The sequence below is a fragment of the Petromyzon marinus genome, chromosome 19 (assembly GCF_048934315.1).
Source record: "Petromyzon marinus isolate PM22_M1 ecotype Great Lakes invasive population chromosome 19, UKy_Petmar_22M1.pri1.0, whole genome shotgun sequence".
Classification (NCBI taxonomy): Eukaryota; Metazoa; Chordata; class Hyperoartia; order Petromyzontiformes; family Petromyzontidae; genus Petromyzon; species Petromyzon marinus.
The window spans coordinates 6,796,290-6,823,945 of NC_133685.1; the positions used below are offsets into that span (position 1 = coordinate 6,796,290).

At 43.6% G+C, this 27,656-nt stretch overlaps 1 protein-coding gene across 2 annotated transcripts in view; it reads left to right on the top strand.

Annotated features, from left to right (window-relative positions):
• The window catches only part of IFT88 (intraflagellar transport 88), a 59,697-nt gene extending 32,307 nt beyond the window's left edge, over positions 1–27,390 (top strand). For both annotated transcript variants that reach the window (XM_032956858.2, XM_032956859.2), the window contains exons 16-26: positions 170–256; positions 2,523–2,709; positions 5,240–5,348; positions 8,000–8,150; positions 10,260–10,375; positions 11,290–11,342; positions 13,846–13,911; positions 16,226–16,332; positions 19,045–19,105; positions 21,032–21,142; positions 23,715–27,390. In XM_032956858.2, coding sequence (XP_032812749.1) covers positions 170–256; positions 2,523–2,709; positions 5,240–5,348; positions 8,000–8,150; positions 10,260–10,375; positions 11,290–11,342; positions 13,846–13,911; positions 16,226–16,332; positions 19,045–19,105; positions 21,032–21,142; positions 23,715–23,842 — 1,176 coding nt within the window. In that variant the 3' untranslated portion in view covers positions 23,843–27,390. The remainder of the gene's footprint in view (positions 1–169; positions 257–2,522; positions 2,710–5,239; positions 5,349–7,999; positions 8,151–10,259; positions 10,376–11,289; positions 11,343–13,845; positions 13,912–16,225; positions 16,333–19,044; positions 19,106–21,031; positions 21,143–23,714) is intronic.
• The last annotated feature ends 266 nt before the right edge of the window (positions 27,391–27,656 follow it).

A 27,656-nucleotide genomic window follows, 5' to 3' on the forward strand; every position in this document is an offset into this window, starting at 1 on the left:
GTAAACATTTGGTTTTTAAGTTAAGGGTGCAATGCCATTCAAGTAACGCAAGGATTGTATAGTACCGCTTATGGTTTGTGTAAATGGGTGTCAGTATGCCAGTGGACTGCACTGTTGCTGTTGGACTGTCCAAGCCCGTGCACGGGTTGTGTCGGTGTCTTGTGTGCAGGCTGTTGAGGCGTTGAAGATGTTTGAAAAAAAAGACACACGTGTGAAGAGTGCAGCCGCCACGAACTTGGCGTTTCTCTTCTTCCTGGTACATACTCTGTGGGGTCACGACCTTTCTTCGAGGCCAGCGCAGGGTGGTTACGTGAGCAGCATGAACGTTAATCAAGTAGCCTCTTGCATAATGTAAGATCGAAGCCATAACAAACCATCACAAGCTCTTTGTGTTGTTGCAGAGGTTACATTTACATGCAAATTATAGATTGATATGCTAATCTCTAGCAATACAATGGCCGCCTCTTTAGCACCGTAGTCGTGAGGTATAGCAGGCTCTCCGATCTTACATTTACATGCAAATTCCATCTCTAGCCCCGCCCATTTACCCTTGGGTTGCACCCATCTCAAACCTATATAACCTCTTGCTGCAGTAGTTCTCCCGCTATATTTCTCCTGCCTCAGCAGTTCGCCTGCTGTATTTTTTCACCTGAAGACGATTGCTCGTGTTGCGATCGAAACGTCGTGATTTTTTATTATTATTTTTCTTCTATCAATGTGACTTTACCGAAAGACCCAACGAGTATTAAGTCCTGCAGTCACGAAAACTTTAAGTCAAGATTTTACAAATTGATCATCAAACCCTGCTGCAAAAACTTGGCAGGACCCTCCAGAAAATCAATCAATCTTTATTAGATGTGTTAATATCGCCCTCAATAAAGTAGGCATCCGTGCACATTACAGCATAATGGGAACAATAACAGGGGGCACAGAGCAACAGGGATGAAAGAAACCCATCATGATCTCAGTGGCTAACACCGACTGAGCAAAGTAAATTGTAACCACGCGCAAAAAATAAAGTGCAACCGTGCCCAGAAAATAGCATAAGAAAGGTGACTAGTAAATACAAATGAATAAAATAAATGAGAAGTAAAGAGTTTTTATTTTAGATTTTATGAGAAGGCAAGTCTTGCACAGACCACGGAATTCTAGTTATGAGACTAACTGTGGCTTTGCTGTAATGATAATAATATAAGTAATATCATCAACGTCATAGCCAAGTCACGTGCTGCCTCCAGACCTGTTCGACAGCCATGTGCTATATCATGCTACAGTCCGCTTTCAGTTTAACTTCATCTAATTCAGATAAACATCCTGAAAAACACAACACAAGTGGTGTGATCCTCAAGGTCACTCTGCTCATTGTTATTCCGACCGCTGTTGCAAACCCCTGATGTGAACATTGTGTGCCGAGTCAGAGTAACCCACAGACAGTGTCTGAACAGCTGCTCACCATTTACTGCCTGCCTCTGTCTATAAGGGTATTTCAATAAGTCAATGTCAAAGTAATTTCCGCTCAAATGAGCATAAAGGTGGTGCTAATCCTCCTTTTACAGTGCTGAGAAAGTGGTTTAGGTTTGACATTCCTTTGATGGTGGCGAGACTATCCATGGAATGGCCGTTATCGACTTACACGCATTATACTGAGGGATGATGGGCTGAGATAACCCCAAACAAAGATTTGACTTTACAGCATTCAAATTGCGTGCCACTTGCTCTACTCCTAAGGAAAGAGACGTCTACTAATCCAGTGTCCTTTGGTGGTGCCATTTCAGTCAAAATTGCACAGTGAATGGTAATATTTTCTTTATGTAGATTTTACCACGAGGTCATAACTTCAATTTGGAAGAGCAGCGAATCATTACATATGTTTTTTTATCCTCTGAGGGAGTAAATGCAGTATGTCCTCCTATAATGCCGCATGTTTTCATAACGCGAATTGGATATAACAGAATGAATGTATTAGGGAACACATTTTTTAGAATGCAGATGGGAAGTGGATATAACGCAATTGAGTGAATAGAGCTACGTCGCACGAGTAGGAATAAGCAGTTCTACGGCTGCCTCGGTGTAGCATCATAGAAGGTGGGATGCTGCGGGATGCTTCTAGATGCTACCCACGCGCCTCAGTCTTTGATCAGCCTGGGTACGCATCTCACGTGTTACTGAGGACTGTGCTTTAGCCTATATTATAATTTATTATGACACGATTTTTCCATAACGTGGTGTTCTTCAGGAACGCAACTGTCGCGTTATCGGAGGGCAGACTATATGCGTGAAATGTATTGAAAAGTGAAGCTGATGAACGGTGGAAACTGTACGGATCGTGTGGCATGTCGTTTACATTTCCCCTGGCACATGAGTGAGAGGGGGTAATGCCCCCGTTCGCTGTGATTCTAATTATACAGTGTGACCCTAGATCACGGAATAAATAGGGGGGCCGGCTTTGCTTATTGAAACATCCTCCTGTACCTTCTCTTCCCCCACGCCCCTCCCTCCTCCCCCACTGCTCTGCCCAACAGAGGAACGACGTGGCCCAGGCGGAGAGATATGCCGATGCGGCCATGGCGGCCGATCGCTACAACCCGCAGGCGCTCGTTAACAAGGGCAACTGCTTGTTCCTCGGGGGCTCCGCGGAGCAGGCGGCCGACTACTACCGCGAGGCGCTCCGCAACGACGCCTCGTGCACCGAGGCTCTCTACAACCTGGGTAGCTCGACGCCCGCTCGCACGGGAGGGGGGGTGGGGGGTGGGGGAGACACAAAACAAGCAAAGCGGGAGAGAGAGAGAGACCGGCGTGCAAGTTAGCACACGAGGGCATGCGAAAAGATATAAATTCACGTGTGCAGTATGTGGACGCGTTACTGTTATTAACGGCTGATGTTTTATTTTAGCAGGTAAAACCAAATGAGATATGAGCTCCTTTTTCAGAGGCGAGCTGGCCACACCTATGTATGTATGTTGAACTTCTTTCGCACAGTACGTATCCAACTGAGCGAGTCGGAGGTGCAGGGAAAGGACAACAAACTAAACACAAGAATAAGTTTTTAAGAAATGAGTTTTCAATCTAGATTTAAAAGTGCATCGCTCCGTGGCTTCCTAATATCAGAAGGGAGAGAGTTCCAGACTTCCGCAGAAGCGCATTTGAACACGCGAGATGCAGGGACCGGATGATAGCTCATCGAAGTGGCTTATATGTGGGGATTTATAGATGGAGCTAAATAATCGAAATGCATGTTTCTAAATATGGAGGGCAAAAACCCGGGGAAAATACACACGACCATGGCGAGAGAGCCATGCAAACTCCAAATATACAGGGGTTAGGCTCCGCATGGAACCCAAGACCTCCTGCGTACCAGGCGAGGGAAGTAGTACTTCGTCACCACGGCGACATTCATTGGGAAATGGGGGGGGGGGGGCAAACAGATTGTGGATAATTGAATAATAATTAAAATGTTAATGTATATAATGTATGAGTAAAAGAAAAACACAGCTGACTATAACAAAGTTAAGTATCAACCTTATCAAAATCATCATTGAGAATCTTTATCATGATTTCCAGATGCCTGTATTTCAGCACTGCGGTGCCGAGGTTGCCATACCTAACTTGACCACAAGAGATGGGGCAGTACAACAAGTGTGGTCTAATCCCCCATCTCTCTTACATCTGTATGGGATAGAGTATTGTGCCTTTGCACACGTGTTTTTTGTTCGGGTGCTCCGGTCTCCTCCCAAGACGTAAACACTCGCGAATTGGCCGATAACACCTACCATGGTATACAGGATTGCGTGGGTTCGATCCCGACCCTGACGCCTGCTGTATATTTGGAGTTTGCCTGTTCCTCTCCCCGTGGTCGCGTGGATTTTTCTCCGAGTCCTCCAGTTTTTCCCTCCAGATTTAGAAACACGCGTTTAGAGTATTTGGCTGCGATACATTTCCACGTGATAAGCCACTTCGTTGAGCTATATTTTGTTATAGCCAGGTCGCTTTTGAAAAAGAGCTATACAGCTCAGTGGGCCTTACATTGTAAAATAAAAAAATAGTTTCAATTTTTTTTTTTATGTAGAGGACCACAGAGCTTGGGGGAATTTGGTGCCGGTTCACCACCTGGCTGCCTTTACCGCATGTCTGTAGTTCCTTGAACCTCCGAGTTATTCTCTGTCTTTCAGAGTGAGCAAATACTGTGCAAATTACAAGTTGAAAGTAATTGAATGCTCGATTCAGGTCTCACCACATAATCACGGGGGCACCATGGTGGCGAGATGTTAATGAACTCGCTTGGTATGCAGGAGGTCGTGGGTTCGATCTTGACCCTGACGCCTGTTGTATATTTAGAGTTTGCATGTCTGTCTCTCTGCCCGTGGTCACGTGGTTTTTTTCCTCCATGTCCTCCGGTTTTTCCCTAAACATTTATATTATGCATTTAGAGTATTTGGCTTTTATAAATTTCCACTTGATAAGAAGCCATTTTGTGATCCACAGGTCACTTCTGAAAAAGTGCTATGAAGCTCAGTGGGCCTTACCTGGTTAAAAATAAAAATAGTTTAATCAAGAAAAAAACACCATCCCTTTTGGTCTGATGATGCCATCATCCTAACTCCTGAAGATAAGCTAATCTTATCGCTCCATCTCCTCCTTTGTTGTTTTGTTTCAGCTGTGCTCCTCCAACACTTGTTTACTTTTGCTCGTTGAACTCTTTGTATGCTACTTTTGTTTCACTCATGTTTCTTGGATAACACAACACTGGTCGTGTTAGCTGACTCCATATTTCCCTAGTTGTTTCAGTGGAGCAGATTGCAAAATGCTGTCTCCTACCCTTAATAAAAATATGTATTTTTTCTCTCTATTCTGACAACGGTGAAGTGTTTTTAGCTTTTGATATAGAAATCAGTGGGGCACATTCATATACAGTGGAATGCACCCTCCACATAAAGCATGTTGGGTTGAACAATCAACCTCCTTCCCAGTAATTCAATGAATTGTTACAATTCTACATGTCACTTCTATTCAAGAATCAGGTCACCACGCTGCCCGCTTCGCTATGCCACACTGGTGGTTCTATGGAGAGGCCAGCACGTACCATGGAAATGTGTACTTTCCACCTGTAGCTCAGGAACACGGCCACCCTCAGAGATGAACATAACCCACTGGTTTTGTGTGCAACAATGTTCTGTGAAGTTGTTTGTGATGTGGCATTGCTGCCGTGTGTGAAGACGCTGTGCTGTATTGTATTGTGCAGGCCTGGTGCACAAGCATCTTGGACGTCTCCAGGATGCGCTCGATTGCTTTCTCAAGTTGCACTCCATCCTGCGCAACCACCCTCCAGTGATGCACCACATCGCCAGCATGTAACAAAACACAAAGAACCCCATCTCGCCTTTTTAACGCACTGTTGGGGCAAGTGTGGTTAGCTAGCAAACCATGAAGGCCGAAACAGTGGGCAATAAGGGTGGTGGGCTCACACCACACCCGGTTGCGATTGTCTCCACAATGTTCATGTTTACACACTGCACCAGGTACTCATTTAAGGCTGAGTCGACCTAGGGGAGCCCCATGACTGGTTCAGATAGTCTTCACCGATGTATGTATGTATGTTGACTTCTTTCGCACCGTACGTAGGCAACCGTGCTAATCAGAGGTGCGAGGGAAAGACAACAAACTAAACACAAAAAGCAGTTCTTCAGAAATGAGTGTTCAATCTAGATGATTTAAAAGTGCATCGCTCTAGTGGCTTCCTAATATCGGAAGGGAGAGCATTCCATATGGCCACAGAAGCACACTTGAAGGTGCGCAAGGCGATGACCATCTTTGTTCGATGCTAGCCAAAAGCTACTGCGAGGATGACTGGAGTTCACGTGATGGTTTATGCTCCTTGATGAGATCAGCAAAGTATTGTGGTTCATTTGTGGCATGTTGTCGTGTTGAGTGGAAATCGAACTCGGGACATTCGGTTCACAGTGCAGTGGGGTAACCACTGCACTCCCACTCCCATAGAACACGCACACCTTCAGCCACATCCACCCACACAATGTGACTAAAATGAATAACCCCAACTTAGACTCATACTTTTGAAACACTAAGTTTAACACGTAGGCTTTCGCGACCAATATTATTCATAACAAAGGTTTTTGGGTTAGATCGCATTATTTATAAATGTGTCGTAACCCTCCACCACCCGACACGGCCAAACAGTAATCAATGTGTCACAACTGTAAATGTTGTGGATTCACTCTTCAACACACCGGTGGGCTAAAGTAGTGAACTATTTGTCTTTTGTCAACGTGACACATTTTTTACTGTTTGGCCGTGTCGGGTGGTGGAGGGTTACGACACATTTATAAATAACGCGATCTAACCCAAAACACGTTAATTTTGAAACGCCGTTTTTGAGGATGAGTACAACATTACCAGTACAACATACAAGAAGGTAGCGTGTTGGCTCTTGTCTACCGAGTGCTTAAGTTGTGACAGCAAAAATATATGGCTAATTTGTCTGAAGCATTGAGATCGCCCAGCCAACACCTCGGGCATCACTTGGGTAAGAAGGTAATATAAAGGCCATACCCATCAACATTGTGCCCTGGTTGATAACATTAAACCCTCCACAACAACTTTCCCAAGAGAATAGGGAAAGATGAAAAGTGAGCGTGTAATGATCTTTTCTTCTGGGCAAACCCCATGTTGTAGGAGGACTTCCCCAGAGACATTAGGCGTTTTGCTGCAGGCATTCTTGCAGAATGTCTGAATGCTTTCTGGAGAATATAGGCTGCCTCTCCTTTGTAGAAAGCTTAGAACAGCACTGTCTTGACCTCCAGGTGGTGTACAGGAGGTCTGATGGATGCTTTCGGGCTGCTGTATGTCATAGCAAGTTTTTTTTTTGGGTTAGATCGTGTAAATAGATAGCTCGTTAAACCTGCCACCACCCGACACAGCCAATTAGTAACATAAACAAAACGTGCAAATTAGTTACTACTTCAGCACACCGGTGTGTTGGAGAGTAAACCCACAACATTTACAATTCGAGTACTGTGAAATTTTGCTGGTGATTACAACAACCAGCTTCATCAGGCAATAGCCAGAATTGTGAAGAAGTCCTCCTGTTTCGGTCTTAAATAGGGGAGTAAAGGTGATGTCATCACTCTGGGCCTATCAGGTGCGAAAGCCTGCATTTTAAACCTTATGTCACAGGTTGTTGTAGAATCACCTTCCAAACAAAACAAACACAATTTAATGCATGTACAGTATTGTGAGCAGAGCAATTGATTTGATTCATTTGAAAAAATTGTTACATTTCTAGTGTTGGTTAAAAATATCAGTGGGGTCACCATCCTTGGACTAAAGTAGAGGCTCCGCTGTCCTTTCCTGCCATGTATGTATGTTGAACTTCTTTCGCACCATATGTAGCCAGCCGTGATAATTGGCGGTATCGGAGGACAACAAACTAAACACACAAAGCAGTTCTCAAGAAATTAGTTTTCAAATTAGTTTTCATGTAAATCTACAATGTAGAATTGTGGGAGCTGGATTGTACCCTGACAGATTAGCTCTTTTAGGCCCCAATGCCATATATATACTGGTGTAATTACCAGTCATGTGATGGGTTTATACAAACAAATATTTAATGAAAATAGACTAAAATGTAAAGATTGTAATTGACAATCATCTCCCAAAAGTTTTTCCTTGAGATGAATTTTGTTGAATCAGCACTTCGATGTTGGTTGGGTTTTTGCATCTTGACAAAGCAACATAACAAAGTTGTCTGTGGGAAAAAAAAAAACAGGTTCGTTGAGATCAAGTGCAACATGCTAAAAAAACTGTCCTTGTGACTTATTGACAGTGATAGCAAATGCAGGAATGATTGGAAACTGTCTTCGCGTCACGTAGCCTGCACCAGCGTTGCACACAGCATACAGAGTGTCAGGCGTTAGGCACAGATCGCCAAAACTACAGGTATAATGGAGAGCAGAAAAGTTGAATTTATTGATGAACGCTTTTGCAGATATGAAGCACTGGAGGAAGCAGGACAAGCAGCGGAGTGGCTGCTGCAGCTGGTGACAGTGGTGCCCACAGACCCGCACGCCCTCGCCCGCCTCGGAGACGTCTACGACGCTGACGGGGACAAGTCTCAGGCCCTGCAGTACCACTATGAGGTGTGCACACTCGCCACCGCTACCAGACATTTGTGTGTCCAGTCAACACCCTGGACAGCCAGACAATAGGGGGTGGGGGGGGGCATGGTCTGGATATATGAAAGGTCTGCTCGCAGACACAATTTCAATGGAAATGTAATAAAAACAACAGCAAAACCACATGTACTCTGCAGTTTATGGCACACTACAGTACAGTATATTGTGCTCGACAGTACTGATACTCTACAGTGAATTGTACTCGTGCTGGAATACCCAAAACACACGGCCAAGGCAACAAAGGATTGGCTCAAGAAGAAGCACATTAAGGTCCTGGAGTGGCCTAGCCAGTCTCCAGACCTTAATCCCGTAGAAAATCTGTGGAGGGAGCTGAAGGTTCGAGTTGCCAAACATCAGCCTCGATACCTTAGACTTGTAGAAGATCTGCAAAGAGGAGTGGGACAAAATCCCTCCTGAGATGTGTGCAAACCTGGTGGCCAACTACAAGAAACGTCTGACCTCTGTGATTGCCAACAAGGGTTTTGCCACCGAGTACTAAGTCATGTTTTGCAGAGGAGTCAAATACTTATTTCCCTCATTAAAATGCAAATCAATTTATAACATTTTTGACATGCGTTTTTCTGGATTTTGTTGTTGTTATTCTGTCTCTCACTGTTCAAATAAACCTACCATTAAAATTATAGACTGATCATTTCTTTGATCAGTGGGCAAACGTACAAAATCAGCAGGGGATCAAATACTTTTTTCCCTCACTGTAGGTTAATAGCAGTACCTTAAGAACCACTCAAAATTTGACCGGTAGCCAATGAAGAGATAAGAGGACTGCTGTAATGTGCTCATGGAATTGTGTACATGTAAGCACTAGCAGCTGCATTCTGAACAAGATGGAGTCTTCCCAGTACTTTGCTCGGTAATAAGGGCTATTTATTGCAAGCCGGTAATGTAACATGTAACACACAGAGTCCCCAGAGAGCCCCGAACACATTCCCTTTTATACCCCCTTGTTCCTCTCACTCCACAGTTCTTGAAAATTCTCACCCTGAACCTTCCCCTTTAAGCCAATCAGAGCCTCATCTTCCCCAATGGTTATGTCACTCAAGTGTCCTGGCCTTCTTGCCATTCAAATTCAAATTTTGCACACTTCATAACATTTAGTCACGCATTTTTCTTTTTGCATGTCAGATAGGAACGCAACCCCTGACTTTAACATCATGTCTACGGGAAATTATAGTTCGCTTTAAGTGATTTCGAGTAAAGTGGCATTTCCCAGAAACGCATCCCTTATGCATCGCGGGTGATTCATAGTTTCTAGCATCAGAACTGAAAGGTATAAAAATCAGAATACAAGTCAGAATCCTAATATTTATTTATTCTGGAGGAATCCGATGAGCTTTAAAGCTCTTTTTTCACAGATGTCCAGTATGGGCGAGTAAGTACGTCACAACGACAAACAGTACAACACATGATAGTCGTGCAAAGTACAGGAAAGGTAAATAAATCACCCAAACACATACAAATAAAACGAAACCATCCCCATCTTTCCTAGCGCAAAGCCCACTGAGATGTTAACTTATTTTTCAGAAGCGACCTGGCCACAAATGACAGCTCAACAAAGTGTCTTATCATTTGGACATTTACAGCAGCAAAATTATTTAAATAATCTCAATGCGTGTTTCTAAACACAGGATAACTTCTTAAGTGCGTGATGAAGCAAGAGAGCCACATTTATTATTCAACTGGATGCATGACCACCTAGCGCGAGGTGCTCGCACACAATTGCCCACTGCTAGTACGTGCTTATGCCTCCATCACAACGATGAGGAGCCAATATGAACCAAGTGTTAAGAAAAGCTTTCACAACTCACTTTCGTTATTCTTCTTTGGTTCTTTCGGTAATGTCACGTACAATGAGAATAAAATAACACAATAAAATTCTCACGACGTTTCGGCCACAACGCAAGCGGCCGTCTCAAAGACACGTTACTTAACTGCACTCGCATGCGGCACCACTACCACTGTGCACGTATCAGTTTAAACATAACGTACGTATATAACCACATTTTTTGCAATCCGTGACGTCAATCCCCTTTCCCGTGTGTGCCTTGTGTGCAGTCGTACCGTCATTACCCATGTGACATTGAGGTGATCGAGTGGCTTGGAGCTTATTACATCGACTCCCAGTTCTGTGAGAAGGCCATACAATACTTTGAGAGGGCGGCACTAATACAGTAAGTACACACACAGGCATGCATCTTACCACCACCGTGAACATATGTCTAACAGAGGCTACTTGTGACACATTAGGCCATGGGGTAACCTAATAGATCCCAAGAGAGTATTGCCATTGTCTCTGCTTGTTACTACCGATTGCTGCTCAGGATCAGTCATTTTCCAGCATCCATTAACTGTCCTGCGTAAATGCCTATGACTTATGGGGCAGTGGCCAACAACCACCAGAAGCAACAGTTTGTAGTCGCATATAATTGTTAATTAATGCCATTTCGGTACATGTGTTGCATGTACTGTTTATTCATCTGCCGTGTCTTTGAGGGTTCCTGAGTGCTGTTGGTGAGTGTTAATGAGCACTGGTGATGTTTCGGCAAGTGCTGTGAACCTTCCATACCAAACCAGGCACTCTAATCTGCGTGTAGCAGTGTACGTTTTGATAAGGGGCAGAACAGGGCTGTGAGTAGTGCGTGAACATTTCACTATAACTTTAATATGGCAGTCCCAAGTAAACCCAGATGATGGCATGTTTAACTTGACATTGTTTGGGATCACGCAATCGTCTGGCTGCACTTGGAAGTTTGTTTCTACATTGTAGATAGTACAGACAGATACGGAACAAGTAATGTAACTCTGCCCGCCAGCTTTGTCGATGAATTAAAGCGACTAAACACAAAATACTCAATCACTTCAGAAACATTTAGCGATATGAGATCATAACTATCAAGCCTAAAGTGGTCAGAATTAACTTTAAGTTGGAAATGCCATGCTCTAATTTTTATGCATAGTGACGAATACCATAATTCTTAATGCGAATCCCGATTGGATTAAGGATACTTCTTTCAGACTTTATAGAATAGACCCACAGGACCCGCCAGCGTGTTCATTAAGATGATTCTGCGTTGCCCAACTCTAGGCCCACGCAGGTGAAGTGGCGCCTCATGGTGGCAAGCTGCTATCGGCGGAGCGGTGAGTACAGCCCGTTATGTTTTCATAACGCGACAAATATATCAGGGAACACGTTTTTTATAATGCGGATTAGATATAACGCGATTGATTGAACAGAACTACGTCATGCCAGTAGTAATAATGGTTTGTATGTCATCACACAATGCGGGTTGCCCCTGGATGCTTCTCGATGCTATCCACGCGCCTCAGTCTTTGTGCAGCCTGTGTTACGCATCTTACGTGTTATCGCGGACTGTGCTTTACCCTATATTATATATTATTTATTATCACGCGATTTTCACTTAACGCGGTGTTGTTCAGGAACGCAGCTACTCCCACTTTAGGGGAAAACAAACTGTACTGCGAGGTTAGATCAGAGTTCTTTCAAAAAGCCATTACAGCCAATCTCGTCTGTGCCACCATATCTCTTCATAGTGTTCTTGTACGCAATCCTACCGCTATTGTATATGTATTTAAGTATGTTGAACTTCTTTCACACTGTATGTAGCCAACCATGCTAATCTAGGGTTCTGGGGGAAGGACAACAAACGAAATACAAAAGAAACGAGTTTTCAATCTAGATTTCATCGTGCATAGCTCCAGTATAGCCAACACCTGACCTCCAATATCTTCTCTCAGCGTTCTACCATTCGGTTTTAGGTTTTTCCCTTGATCTCTTCTTTTTTCATACGGCGCTACTGTCGTTGCTGTTCCAACCGAGAGGCTCTTTACCAGTGCATCAGTCCAACTTGGTGATGGTGTCGGTGGTGAAGGCTGTGTGAAGGTTGCCATCTTCTCCTACCCCTTGGTATCTGACCTCTGGGTTCCCATGACTGTTTCGGTAGCCGACCCTTTTCCATCCTGTCTGCTTTTATTATGCCATGCTCGCCTCACACACGTGCACATTTATCGTACAATACCTGCTTATGCATTGGAATCTCCTAAAATCAGAATAACGTGGTGCTGTACTTGCTTATCGTATCAAAAGACGTAGCATTTTATAAAAAAATATCTTGAACTAAGGCTTCTGCACCTCAAATAAAACAATATTACAAATTCTAAACCTCATTTTAACACGTAGGCTTTCGCGACCAATATCATCCATAATGTTTTTTTTGGGTTAAATCGCGTAAATATAAATCTGTCGTTAAACCCGGCACCACCCGACACAGCCAATTAGTAAGGTTTGTCATGTAAGCAAAACATGCCAATTTGTTGCTAGCATAGTGGGTTCCACGGAGGCACACGCTTGAACTTGGAGGGAACACGTTTATTATATTACCCCAACAGGGTTTCTACATAAACGTACACAGTTACTAGACCCCAACAGGGTAACTGCATAAACGGGTCAGTTCAGCAACACACTGCCTGATCCACGATGCCGAGCGTAACGACTGAAGACCGACGACCGATGACTGAAGAGACGTAGCACCGAGGGTTCCATTCAAGCAGACAGCCGCGATTGCTCTCGGGACCTCCCTTTTATTATGCTCCCGAGCGTGGCCTCGCTCCTTCCTCGGGCACTCCCCCCTTCTGGATCTCACCAGAAGGTTCTTGACCGAGCACCACGTGTCCTTCAAGCCACCCTTTGGGTCCCCTGGCCACCCTGTCCCGGTCACGTGGCCTCTCGGGTTCACCCAGACTGTCACGTCCTTACTTGCCCTCTCTCTGACCGTCACCAGAACCATTCCCCCTAGGGCCCGCTTCCATACCATACATACTTTGGTGCCAAAGAGAGGCTCAAGATGCACAGTTCCACTCTTGTGACAGTAGCTGGGGCTAAACGCCATAGTGACTCCATTTACGTCACTACACTAGTACAGCACACCAATTTTTTGGACAGCAAATCCACAACATTTACAATCTGAGCATGACGTTTCGCCAGTAATTACAACTAGCATCATGTTTTTTTACATGACAAACCTTACTAATTGGCTGTGTCGGGTGGTGGCGGGTTTAACGACACATAATTATGCGATCTATCCCAAAAAACCTATATTATGGATGATATTGGTAGCAAAAGCCTATGTTTTGATTTAAAGCTTTCGTGACTGCAGTAATTCATATTTTATTGTTTCCCTTCAACGTGACTTTACCGAAAGAGCTAAGAATATGAAAGCCTATGTGTTAAACTGACGAACCTCTTTGGGGAGGATACTTTTCTTCCTAATGATGCTAGTTGTAATTACGGGATGAAACGTCATACTCAGATTGTAATTGTGTGTGGCGTGTTACAAGTTGAAATTATTATCATTATTATTGACAAATGTCCAACAGTAGTTATCAAGTTGTATATTACTTCTACTCCATGGTTTTTAATCTTGTAAACGTGCTTATCAATCACGATGCATTCTTGACATGCATCAAACTACTCTAAAGGATATTTAACAGATAATCTATATATAAAATGCATGTTCATATCGTTATTGTTTGCTGTTATTTCATTTAGCTTGGTCTCTATTTTTTATGGATGGTTATCGATCTGTGTAGCCTAATATAGATTTTGTGTTTTCTCTCTTAACAGGAAATTACCAGAAGGCTTTAGAAACCTATAAGATGGTGCATGTGAAGTTTCCAGAAAACGTGGAGTGTAAGTATGATGCACTGTGCCATGCTTACCGTTATATCCATTGCCAGGGTTTCACATTCGTGGGGTTTTTTTCATCTTCAGTTATCCTGTGCATTAACCATGTCCATTGATATTGAAAGGTCTCCACATTTCATATAAGTCAGTCAGTTTAAATCTTGATTTAAAGCTTTCGTGACTGCAGGAATTCATATTCTAGGGTCTTTCTGTAAAGTCAAGTAGATAGGTTGAAAGAAAATATTTCTTTGAACCTATCTACCCAAGAATATAAGCAGTCAGTTGATTTAGGTTAAGGCCTGTTGAGCTAAGAACTTTTTCAATGACGACCCAGTCAAACCATGTTTCAAAATGGCTGAGCACGTTACATAGGATGGGAGGATTTACAGGGGCTGTATAGTGCGGGATTTACAGGGGCTGTATAGTGCGGATGATGTGACGGCAGCTAGCACATTACACGGGAAGGGAGGGTTTACAGGGGCTTCATAGCATGGCTGGTACGACGGTAGCAAGCACACTACATGGGAAGGGAGGGTTTACAGGGGCTACATAGAACAAAAGCAGGACATTTTTTTATAAACATGGCCACTAATAAGTAATATTAAATCAGAACTATATACAATGTACATACAATTTACATGGATATCACCTAAGCAGACGGTATCTAGGTCAAACCTTAGGAAAAGCCTTGTCAGGCTCCCACCGACATTTTTATAATCCACTTACATTTTTTCCTTTCCAATTTCTATCGAAAATAACACAGCAGCTGCATGCACACCTGTTTGCTGATTACAAGGGAAATGTAGATTTACAGGGACTTTGAATCTTCCTTCTCTTTCAATAGAAGTGGAAGAATATGAGTAAATATAGATAATGCATCAAACTTTATTTGTATGAATTTGTGTTTAAAAATAAATTATATTTTATATTTTAAGGCCCCACACTGTACCGGTAAAACGTCCATACACACTTTGTTAAATGTGTTTCGATCGATCTCCAACACACTCAATCAGACTCAAAATCTTTATACTGCAGGAGGAATCTGATGAGCTCTGAAGCTCTTTTTCACAAATGTCCAGTCGGGGCACGAGGTCAGAAAATAACAAAAACACGATAGTGCAAAGTACACCAAAGGTGAGCCAGTCACGAGAATAAATTTAAAAAAATACAAATAAATCAAGTTCATAAGTAGAAATTGGAAAAGTCTATTAATTCCGGCCGATTTTTCCAACAATAAATGCAAGCTTGGACAAGGCAGCAAAACAACAACAACAAACAACAGTCCCAGGCCACAGCAAGACAAAACACGGTCCCTCAATAAACTTGCACGCTATAATTTAACTTTTGAATACTGGTGTGCTGAAGCATGAATACAGTGTCACGTTTGTTACTCACGTGACAACTTTGTTTATTTGGTTGAGTCGGGTGGCGGAGGGTGCACGACACACTTTGGCATTTTATTCACACGAGGATCTGAACCCAATAACCAATTATGAATCGAGATTATAAAGGATTTGTTAAATAATAGCGGAATTTCAAATGAGTGCTGCCCAATAAACATTTGTTTAAGCAAGTCTATCTTTGGTTTCATTGAGTGCCATTAAAATATACGTATATAGTGAACTTCCCAACAGTTTAACAAGTAGTCTTTCATGACCATTATTATTCATAATAAAGGGTTATTTGGATTAGATCGCGTAAATATAAATGTGTCGGTAACTAACCCATCACCACTCGACACAGCCAATTATTAAGGTTTTCTCATTCTCTTTTCCATGAATCCTATTATCTGCAAGGCCATGGGAACAATATACCCCATACGTATCAACTGTGATGATCCAGTGGAAACGTGGCCATTATTAATTTGCGTAGAAGTGGTAGTGCATCCCCACATTGTTGCTCTTAAGAAGAGTCACACTGTGTCTGTTACATTGTTAATTATCCCTTCTTACATTTCATCCCATCATGCCTGTATTGTCAAAACTGCACTGTCTTGGAAATGTGTTGCAATTCCACCCTGTATAAAATCAAACTGCTTTGTTTAAAAGACCCATTTCATTGATTGTCAATAGAACCGTGAGGTAGAAATTCCGTGAAGCATTTTAATGGCGAGCTTTTGTAAAGCATCTAATTTTTGGGAAATGTTATTGTCTTATGTTAATATCTGTGTACGTGAGCACGAACACATGCACACAGAAAGTGCACTAAGCTTGGCGCAAGCGCCGCAGTGACGTCACCTCCACTTGGTTGCGAACGGCGGTTGTGGTTGTTGCACACACATGTACTTGTGCACGTGTGCACTTACGTGGCAACGTCCTAGGCCTGAAGTTCCTGGTGCGGTTGTGTAACGACATGGGACTGAAGGAGGCCCAGGAGTACGCCACTAAGTTGAAGCGTGCTGAGAAGGCTCGGGACGTCAAGGAACAGGCAAGGGCATGCGTTTGCAGGGTTGCGTGCCCGCACGTTTTTATGCACCCGAGCACACTCAGAAGTTGCTATAATTTTCATCTGCGTGGGAGTGATGTTGCCACAGTGTCTGCTGTGGACTCGATACACCCTAAGATTATGTAGCGTAGTGAGAGGTAAATGTTGTTGACAGTAGGTCATGGGACAGACTTCGGTGTTGCGGGTTTTCAGGTTGGGTGGAGCGATGGGCAAGCAACCCTGCTGAATCCCTACTGCATCATCTCAGTTGTCATTGCAATGCCAAATTACCATCTTTTCTGAGAGTAATTTCTTTCACTTTTAATCTTGGAATCGTGGCTTCCACTATTTCTCCAATTACATTATTCACAAATCTCTGCGTAGAAGGCATTCTTGACACCACAGGTATAAGTGTTAGTCATCTTGCATTATACTGCCTTGTCACTTTCTCAAGCTCATGAAGCACACATTTTGCCAGGCCACTCCAGTCGTATTACAGATGCTCTGGCATATCTCCACAGCCAAACTTACCTTAAAGGATCAAGTATGGGTATATTTACAAATTTACAGATCTCTTTCCCTGTGATTTGTTCAGAAACGCATGCAAAACATTATTCGGTGATACTGCATTGGCAGTGGTGCACAAGCACAAACAACAACAAAAACGCATTCGTCAACAATACTGCCCCAAAAGGAATAGTTGATCATTGGTGATGCCTCAGGCAGTGGCCCTTCTTCATGGCAAAAACGCACGTGGACTCATTGTGCAATATGCCCCGGAAATCTATGAGATGTTGCATAGGCATCCAAGTCTTGACTACTGCCAGCGTGTCTCATTGTGAATGGGCCTTCCAATTTCCAAGTTTAGCGCAGCAATGACCTAAGCTGCTCCAAATGTCTACGACTTTATGCCAATGTAAATCAGAATGAACATCTGCACATTAAGCAATGCATAGAAGTGATGCTACTAATCCGCAGTGGGAGAGTTGCATTGACGGCGTGGAGCTGCCATGAGCCAATACCAATACCCGCCATTTGCCACTAAGTGACATCACCATGGTGCCTGTGCCAGGCCAGGTGTACTTTGAGGCTCTCACGTGAAATGTCGAAGGCTCGCTGACAGGAGGTCATGGGGACAGAGCCAGGTGCCATGGGTTGACTGACTGAGATGACTGCCATGAGCACAACATGTATGTGTCGCGACTCTCACCTTACCCTGTCTCACAGTCTCAAGTGTAGAACGATAATGTTCAAGTTAAATGTGTTTAACCAGGTGGGATCTCAAGAGACAACAGGATAGTCTCAATTGCAAATGCGACTATGTAAAGCTATGATAAATATTTTTTGGCTAACCGTTGAACAAAGACCGTCACTGCATCGCACGCTTTCAGTTGCGGTTCTGTGGCCGTCCGGAATGCTCTTCCGATAGTAGTAAGCCACTGGAGCTATGCACTTTTAACTCAGGAGTGAAAACTCATTTTATTTATAACTGCTTTTTGTATTTAGTTGTCCTCCCGCACCTCCGATGAGCACAGTTGACTACGTACAGTGCGAAGTAAGTTCAGCATAAATACATACTTACATTGTTTTAATGGGAATGACAGAGAGGACCCACATTTTGTATATTTTCAAACGAAATGCATCTAAATATTGTAGCGATTTTGTGAAATCGTAATAAATATATTATGAATATTATAAACATTTTGGTTCAATGTAAACACCTGTTTTGTTCGGGCCTGTCGGAGGAGAGGTTGAGAAGTAATTTGTGTGGTCACGTGCACACCTCTAAACTATTACTTTGGAGTCAGGATTGGTGTAGCATCCAGATTTCATTCTGTTCAACCATACTACTAGACTTGCTGAGCTGCTCGATGACCAGGAGATGGCAGCACAGAAAATGGGTTTGTGCCAATTCAGTGTAAGGCTTTGGCATGTATGTACGTCGAATTTCTTTCGCATCGTACGTCGCCAACCATATTAATCGAAGGTGCGGGGGAAGGACGACAAACTAAACACAAAAAGCAGTTTTAAAGATATTAGTTTTCAATCTAGAGTTAAAAGTGCAGAGCTCCAGTGGCTTCCTAATATCGAAAGTAAGCGCTTTCCAGACGGCCGCAGAAGCACATCATGTGCATTGGTTTTCTTCTTGTGTCCCGATTTTATCTGGCATCAAAACACACATCAATATATAGGAATTGGACAAATAAAACAAATCACAAATTGCGGACCAGTGCAGTCTCTTCCTTAAACAGTCTTGAGATTCAGCGAGGCTTCCCTGCATCTGTATAAATCAAGGATAAAAAATGTATATTATTATTCTTTTGGCTGTACGCTTATAAACATGTCCTGTTTAGGTTTGCAAGTTCAACGTATTTATGGAGCAATTAGAAGTGCGAGATGTTCATTTGTATTATTATGGCCCTGAAGGTCATTGGGAAAATTCCACATTCCTCTGATGGGGGCCAGTCGCCTTCCCATAGGACAATGTTTTGTCTCGTAAGTTTGGCCATGTCTTTAGTGATTTACTGCAGCATGGCGGTCATGTTAATGACCACAAATGGATGGCACACTGTTGACCCACAAACCAGAATTTGAACTCACAGGCTTTCTGTTTGAATGAGCATCCTTGCCACAGTGACGCACAGTCAGGTTCTATTACCGTAATTATTTCGCGCGTGCGTGCGTGCTGTGCTGTGTTGTGTGTGCGCTTTACAGAGAGTGAAGTCTGGGCGTGTTGGGAGTGGTCGGACGCTGAGGGAGGGCAGTGCAGGGAGTGGTGAGTATTCTGACAAACCCCACTGTTGATTCATTGAACGATCTTTGCTATCCCACATACAACTCAAGAATAAACAGCAGCGCAATGATGAGCGCTTAAACAAAAATCGGCAAGCAATCCTCTTTCCCGAATGCAAGTTTATTCATTGAGAGGGCGTTGTGACCTTTCATTGAAAGTAGGCAAAGCATTTTAGTTTGAGGGAACTAATAAATCGGTGACCACTTCCACATCGCCACGCAGGCGTTACAAAGCGGTGGGTATTGAGCGGATATGAGAGATCGCGCAGCAGTGTGGGGTTTGAACCCGGAGAAGGACTGGGGACTGCACACCAGCATCCACCCATTGCGGTGAACAAATGGCTGTGCACACAGATGTATGTAGTCACGAGATAGTGCCATCAAACCGATTGCACTGCACACATAACAGTTGAATATAAGATAAACTAAACTATCTTTATTTTATCAGGTAAGGCCCACTGAGCTATCAAGCTCTTTTTCAGAAGCAACCTGGCCACAAATGGTAGCTCAACGAAGTGGCTTATCAAGTAGAAGTTTATAGCAGTCATATACTCTAAATGTATGTTTCTAAATGTGGAGGGAAAAACCGGGGAAAAATCCCTGTGACCACGGGGAGAACACACATACGCCAAATATACAGGCATCAGGGTTAGAATCGAACTCACGACCTCCTATATACAAGGCGATGTAGTTAACACCTCGCCACCGTAGCGCCCCGTAACAAGTACAGAGAATACACTCAAGACAAATGCATGTGTCAGAGGCCACACACTTGTAATGGTGATTACAATTATGGCTGTTGTTTGACTCTGGAAGCCAGACATATACACTGAGAGTACAAGTGCAACAACAACACCCACAAAATGACATCACCATGGTGCTTGTGCCAGGATAGGTGCAAGTTGAGTCTACGTGAAGTGTGGGAGGCTCGCTGGTAGGAAGTCACGGGACAGACCCAGGTGTTATGGGTTCATTGACTTAGATGATTGGCAGCGTTATAAAGCAAAAATATCTGTCAGTCATCTAAGTCAGTAAACCCATACCGATATTCAGGCAGGAGAGAATGCACACGAGTAGAACGTTTGTGTATGGCAGCCATCAGCATGGTCCAATTAATACTAAACAATGCCACGTAATGCCCATCACCAATTAGGAGTTTACAAAACTAAACTCTTTAAAAGTGTCAGCAACCTACACTACTTCATAATTTCCACACCCTCTCTCGTGTTCCAAAGTGCCTATTTCACACAGAAATCTGCAGTTTTCACAACCCCTATGTGTAATTAGCTTTTCTGCTAGAGTCTTATGTAGATTTTTGTTACGGGCGAATATAACTATTGTCAAGAGTTGCTTTGAGTTCTGTATGATTGTTATTCTCCTGAACCTGGTTCTCAGTTTGCGCCAACAGAATTCTTTTCATTATTGCCGCTAAAGTAGGTATTACGTTAACATGAATTGCGCACCTATAATTCTAAGTCAGAATTCCGTGTAACACACCCGCACTCATCGTTATCAAACCGTACTACTTCCTGCTGCGTGCTTAAGTTGCTTGTCTTGTGGTAACTAGTTGCAGTGTAGACACCTGTAAGCTGCACACCCCGTACACTGGACCAGGAGACAGAGCACCGTACAACAGCAGTAGAAGAGGGTCATCAAGTTCGTACACGGCTTAGCAGAAAAGCTGCTTTCCCGAGATGAGCGTCTCTGACCTTCTTTGTCAGAGACGTTGGTCTCGTTGGGCTGTCACCTGGTTCTAAATAAAGCTCCGATTATTGCCTCCACATTTGCTACGGGGAATCTTGTGTGACTGTGAATGCTCATCAGTATAATCAGCAGTGTTCGATGTTGATTCCATTTCCATGTAATGATGTTTGCGAATGTGCTCGTGTGCGCTTGTGTGTGCCCCTAGACAGGGGAGGAAGTGTCCAGGACGTGCGCGCGGAAAGGCTGAGTGGAAAGTTGCGTTCCGTCGCCCCCGGTGGGCAAGGTTATGATAGCAGCAACCCTGGCAAGCCCATCGGTAAGTCACTTTACAATATAACAATACTAAGTAATGCAATTTACGAAAGCGCACAATATTTGAGAGACGTCAATGACTGTGACTCTTGAGTCATGGAGGTAACCCTCGGCGTCGCTCGAGAGCTGCCCGAAGGAGGTGATGGGCCCATGAAGTGTCTGTATAGTCGGTGAGGCCTGAATGCTGCTGCGTGCATGCATCATAATGGTTTTACAGACGCCGTAGGCTACCGGCTATTACTTTCAATAAGCCCTCCGCTATTGTAATAGCAATTAAAAGCTCCTCATATATCACTTTCTTATACGGGTTTTTGTTATTTGCCAGGGGTGAGCTGGCATGCAGTAATTGCAATTACATGAGGAGCCCCAAGAATATGCATGAGATTTTGTAGATTGAGTTACAAACTTCAGTCATGGCCACGCAAGGGGTGAGGCCGCCCAAAATAAATAAAGATGGATTTTTTTTTTAATTAACTAAACATTTGCAGCCGGAACCCTTTGTCGCACGCAGGGTAATTATAGCCATTGGTAGGATACACCATTTTGCAGTCATTACGCATGTTGAACATTTCCTGCTGATCATGTGTAGGAAATTCACGTGTTGCTTATCGACACTGGAAGATGCACGGTGCCAGATGCCATCTGCGAATGTTGCAATGAATTCAAAACTCAACGCATTCGTCAGTAACACTGTGTGGGCGACGTTTTGGGTAATGGTCCTTTTTCATAGCACATCCAAAGAATTCGGGCAATTGCCTGAATCGTTGCCTGTCGTATATGTATCCCTTGAAGGCCACAGTGTTGTTGACAATTGTGTCGAGGCTACTTTAGATTTGTGCTTGTGTGCACCACTGCTAATGCAGCATCACCGCATCATTTGTAACAAATACAATTCACCCCGTGTTCATGCACTTAGCAACTTTGTACCCTGTGTTTTTTTCTCTAGGTCCTCCCACATTAAAAACAACACCCATCATTAATTGACTCTGGATCATAGTAAAATAATAAAAATACAAACTCACTGCAGGACCCTCCTGGATAAATACGTAAAGATTATGGCCGCAAACGTATCTGCTGTACGAAATTTGGTGAACCCGTGGACTTGTACTCCTCATTAATCTTGTGTTCTGCCTCGGTTATCTCTCTCTTGGGTTTGACATTTATTTTCAAACCAAACTGAAAATCTCTTTGAGCCCTCCAAATCCAGGGAACCTCACCATTCCACCCCTCCACGGTGACGACAGTCGTTCAGATTAAATTGTAAAATAGTAACTTAAAACTTTCGAGACTGCAGGAACTCATATTCTTTGGTTCTTTCGGTAAAAGTCGCGTAGATAAAAAAAAGAAAGTGAAGTTTTCTTGATTTTTATTCTTGGTTCTTTTTTCTATCTACGTGGCTTTACCGAAATAACCAAAGAATATATCAAATAGTATTTTTTGGTGTTTTATTTGTCAAGTGTTAATTTAATGAGTTAGGTGCGAATTACGTGGCCTACACCAGAGAAATCATCAAAGCATTACGAATAAGACTGTGTTTTACCCTTTCTGGCAATAAAACAGGTGTTAAAAATTTCAAACACCAAATAGATTATACCTTTTGCAAGGAATCACGTCTGCATTAGCCGCACAGAGTAATCTTGATTTGAAGCGTTCGCGACTGCAGGGATCCATACTCTTTGGTTCTTTCGGTAAAGTCACGTGGGTAGAAAGAACCAAAGACCACACAGAGTCCTTGTGGTGAACATGCAAATAAAACATGCTCTTGTAATATATGCATTGTCTTTTAAACTGATTGACCTACACCAGAGACAGTCTTCTTTAAATAGCTGCTCATCCCAAGCTATAAATGCTCTCAGTGCATTGTCTTTTTGCTGTTCTGGTCTGACACTGGTGAGACAAGGCCATACAGAAGGCTGTCTCTGGTGTAGGCCAATCAGTTTAAAAGACAATGCATATATTACCAGAGCATGTTTGCATGTTCACCATGAGGACGTGTGGTCAATGCAGACTTGATTCCTTGAAAAATGTTTCTATTTGGACACCTTAACACCTCCTGTTTTATTGCCAGAAAGGGTAAAACCTATTCTTATTTTCTATGCATAGAATTAAACGTAAGTAATTATGCATCATTACCAGTATGATACCAGATATCTCCACCAACACTGGAAATTATCTCTCTCCAATTGGTCCAGCTTGAAGAGGTTTTATTAATAATTCACTGTGGAACAATTTTTTCTTTTTTTTGGTAGTAAGTGTTATTTTCTAATTGCTTATGCCTCAAAATGTACAGAAAATGGCTATTGTTCCCCACAAACTTTGCTTTTGTGACCAAGGCAGTGATATTTTGAAATTTGCCTATTTTCAATGAGAAAACGTGGTGTGCATTTATGTCATTCCTTCACACAAAGCAAAGGTTTTTGGGGACTAATAGCCATTTTCTATACTTTTTACGCATAAGCAATTAAAAAATAACACTTATTACCCAGGAAAAAAAATTGTGTTAAACAAAAATAGATTTGAAACTCAATGTTGTGCATAGCGTGCCATACTGCTGCTGCCGCTGCTGTTGTGTGCAGACGCTTCGTACAGCGACCCCCTGGGCCCGCAGGCCGAGCGGCCCCGCACGGCCGCAGCAAGGAGGCGACCCCAGGAAGATGACGACTTTGGGGATGATGAGATCACCGATGAGCTGCTGCCGGACTAGACCCGGCACAGGGCCCCCCCGTGTGTGAAGAGACTCGGTGAATGCCACCCCCCACACACTGCACACACGGCTAGACTCAGTGACCCCCCCCCACACTGCACACACGACTAGACTCAGTGTCCCCCCCTACTGCACACATGGCTAGACTCAGTGACCCCCCCCCCCCACTGCACACACGACTAGACTCAGTGACCCCCCCCCCCACTGCACACACGACTAGACTCAGTGACCCCCCCCCCCCCCACTGCACACACGACTAGACTCAGTGACCCCCCCCCCCACTGCACACACGACTAGACTCAGTGACCCCCACACTGCACACACGACTAGACTCAGTGACCCCCCCCCCCACACTGCACACACGACTAGACTCAGTGACCCCCACACTGCACACACGACTAGACTCAGTGACCCCCCCCCACACTGCACACACGACTAGACTCAGTGACCCCCCCCCACACTGCACACACGACTAGACTCAGTGACCCCCCCCCCCACTGCACACACGACTAGACTCAGTGACCCCCACACTGCACACACGACTAGACTCAGTGACCCCCCCCCCACACTGCACACACGACTACACTCAGTGACCCCCCCCCCCACACTGCACACATGACTAGGCTCAGTGACCCCCCCCCACTACACACATGATTAGACTCAGTGACCCCCCCCCCACTACACACACGACTAGACTCTGTGACCCCCCCACTACACACATGATTAGACTCAGTGACCCCCCAGCCCATTCTGCAGCTCATGTTGATCAGGACAGATTGGAACGACTCTAACTTAAAACAAACCAACCATAGGCAAGGCACTTATACACTGTGTGTGTGTATATATACACACACACACTGTATATATACACACAGTGTATATATACACACACACAGTGTATATATACACACACACACACAGTGTATATATACACACACACAGTGTGTGTATATATACACACACAGTGTATAACTGTGTGTGTATATATACACACACACACAGTGTGTATATACACACACACACAGTGTGTATGTATGTATATACACAGTAAAAGCTCTGTTATCCGGCATCCATGGGGAATGGTGGGTGCCGGTTAATAAAATTTGCCGGTTATCTGGGCGTTATACGTACTCATGGTTCACCAAATTTTCTAAGTATGTACAACTTTTAAAGAAAGAAACTAAGCCCACATGTTAACTCTGATATAAGAAATAATAATCTACCCTTTTACAGAGGTACTCATCGGTCAGTTTTGGAGCATCATTTTAAGTTGATTGTAGAGAAGCAGTGGGCCGTTTAGAGTAGTACAACATACAAAGTCACGATACAGCACAAGCACAATGCCATCGCTACGGCGGATGGCGGATGTTTACAATTGAGACTTCCGCTAGCGTCACCACTCGAAAAGTGTCTTGAAGCTCGTGTAAACACCAACGGATCTTTGAGAAGCGCACGGCAAGATGCCGGATGGCTGTCGCAGTGTTTCGGGATACGTGACGGAAGATTTGTATTGCCGTCTATGACAGATACCGGTTCAGAATCAGAATCTTTTATTTATCCTGGAGAAATTCGATGAGCTATTAAGCTTCTTAATAGAACATTCCGGATGGCAAAATGCCAGATAACAGAGCTTTTCGTGTATATACATTCATCATAATAGTATGTTTTTTGTTGATTATTATTCTCTTGATTGTTGGTAAACTGTCTGCCTTGTGGAGTTTGTCACTACATTTTTAAAAGGGCATCTTAATAAATAAATGCATCTTACTGCTTAACAGATATCTTTTCCTCTTACGTTCCAAAAAATTCAAAAGTAATGCTGACCTTCATTAAGTTATCGGTGACCTGGATGTTCAGCCCAAACTATATTGGACTTGGCGGCGCTGGATTTGATTATTTAATACAGCCGTCTATACTAATGCCAGCTAAAGCTGCATTGAAAGCCTCAGCCACATAACTCAGTTAAGTGGCTGAGGCTTTGGATGCCGTGGTGGCGAGATGTTAACTACCTCGCCTGGTATGTAGGAGGCCGCGGGTTCGATCTCGACCCTGACCCCTTCTGTATATTTGGAGTTTGCCTGTCTGTTTTCCGGTGGTCGTGTGGATTTTGCTCCAGTTTTTCCCTCCACATTTAGAATCAACATCACTCGTTTAGAATATTTGGCTGCTAAAAATGTCCACACGATAAGCCAACTTCTTGGGCTATTATTTGTGACAGGTCGCTTTTGAAAAAGAGCTATCCAGCTCAGTGGGCCTTACCTGGTAAAATAAAAACATTGTTTAGTTTAGTTTGTGTGCTGTGACCCAAGTCAACCAACACGAGCCGACTGCGAAGACCCAGCGGGGTTGGCATGGATGAGGCTCTCATGGCAATTTCGGATTGGATCTGTGGTAATGTTCACATTGTATATGTTCATGCTTGAGATGGTTTACAAAATAGCACCTTTTACCACATGGCACACCAAGGGGAAGGGAAGTCGAGTCAAGAAAATAATGTGTGGGAAAAAATAAAGGGGAAGAGAAATTCCGGGACGCAAATGCCCCCAAGATAAAGAGGGCATGGGATCAAGGCGAGCAGCAGCAGGGAGGAGCACCGGGCAGGAAGGAGAGGAGGGGAGAACGAAATTACTTGGCCAAGATGGATGTCGGGGTTGAGACGGTGAAGATGATGAGAGGAGAGGGAGAGAGAAGGAAGATGCAAGCTGAAGTGAGCCACACAGAGGGGCAGCGTGTGTTTTTACAGCGGGCAGACAGCAGAGAGGGATTCAGAGTGGGGGTTGCCACAAATATATCAAGGGATTAACGGGGGGACTTGAGCTGATTTAGAGATGTATAGATTTCTTAAATTCATAATACAGGTTTTTTTTGGGTTCGATCGTGTAAATATGTCATTAAACCGGCCACCATTTATGACATTAAATTTACACAAACATTTCCTTCCATCGAAAAATCTCAATTTGTAAGGCTGTTTCCGTAAAGTAAAAACATAATTTGAGTTACCTCAATGTGAGGTCTGATGTTCCAATCTGAGTGCTGATGATCGTGCTGAGAAAGGAAAGTGGCAAATGTTGATCATTGAAAGCTCTACTTAATCCAGCCTGGTGCTGCTGCAGTCAGAGCTCCTGACGAACCAGGTAAGTGTTAGTCTAGAGTACATAAAATAAGTACCAGTTTGTGCAAAGTCAACAGCAGTCATCCTCTTATTCGTTTTATATTCATGTGTTAGGCTTGTTTAGATCCGCATTTCACTGTTGACTCGGGACAGCTCTTAAAAGAGATGTTAAGTCTTCATGGGCTCTCACCTTATACAATACAATCTGTCAATCCTATGCCAAAAGAATTTGTAATTGTAGCTTCTGGCTGACGGCCACCAGTGGAGATGAGTGTTGCCCCATGGTTGTTTGAGCAGGACGATACTGTTGTATAATACGGTCACGTGTCTTCTTTTCCTCTCTGTAATTGTCTCAATTGTTATGCTGCGTTTTGCTTTATCTGACGATTGAATTTGTACACCAAAAAAAATATATTATAAAATCTTTAATACGGAATACCGGACCATTCTTCTTTGTGTTGTGCACTTAATTGCCGGGATCTTGGGAAGATGGTTGGTGGACTGCTGGGACCACGAGGTGGCCAGGAGATGGCAGTACTGCTCATGGGGTTGTCACTCATCCGTGCAGAACTTCCAGCGTCTCTCCTCGTGTGCGTGGGTTTTCTATCGGTGCTCGATTTCCTCCCGTGTACACATTTCTGTATACGAATAAAGTATTTCAATGCAAAACTCTCCAGAAAACGAGCTTGTGGGAAGGCCTTT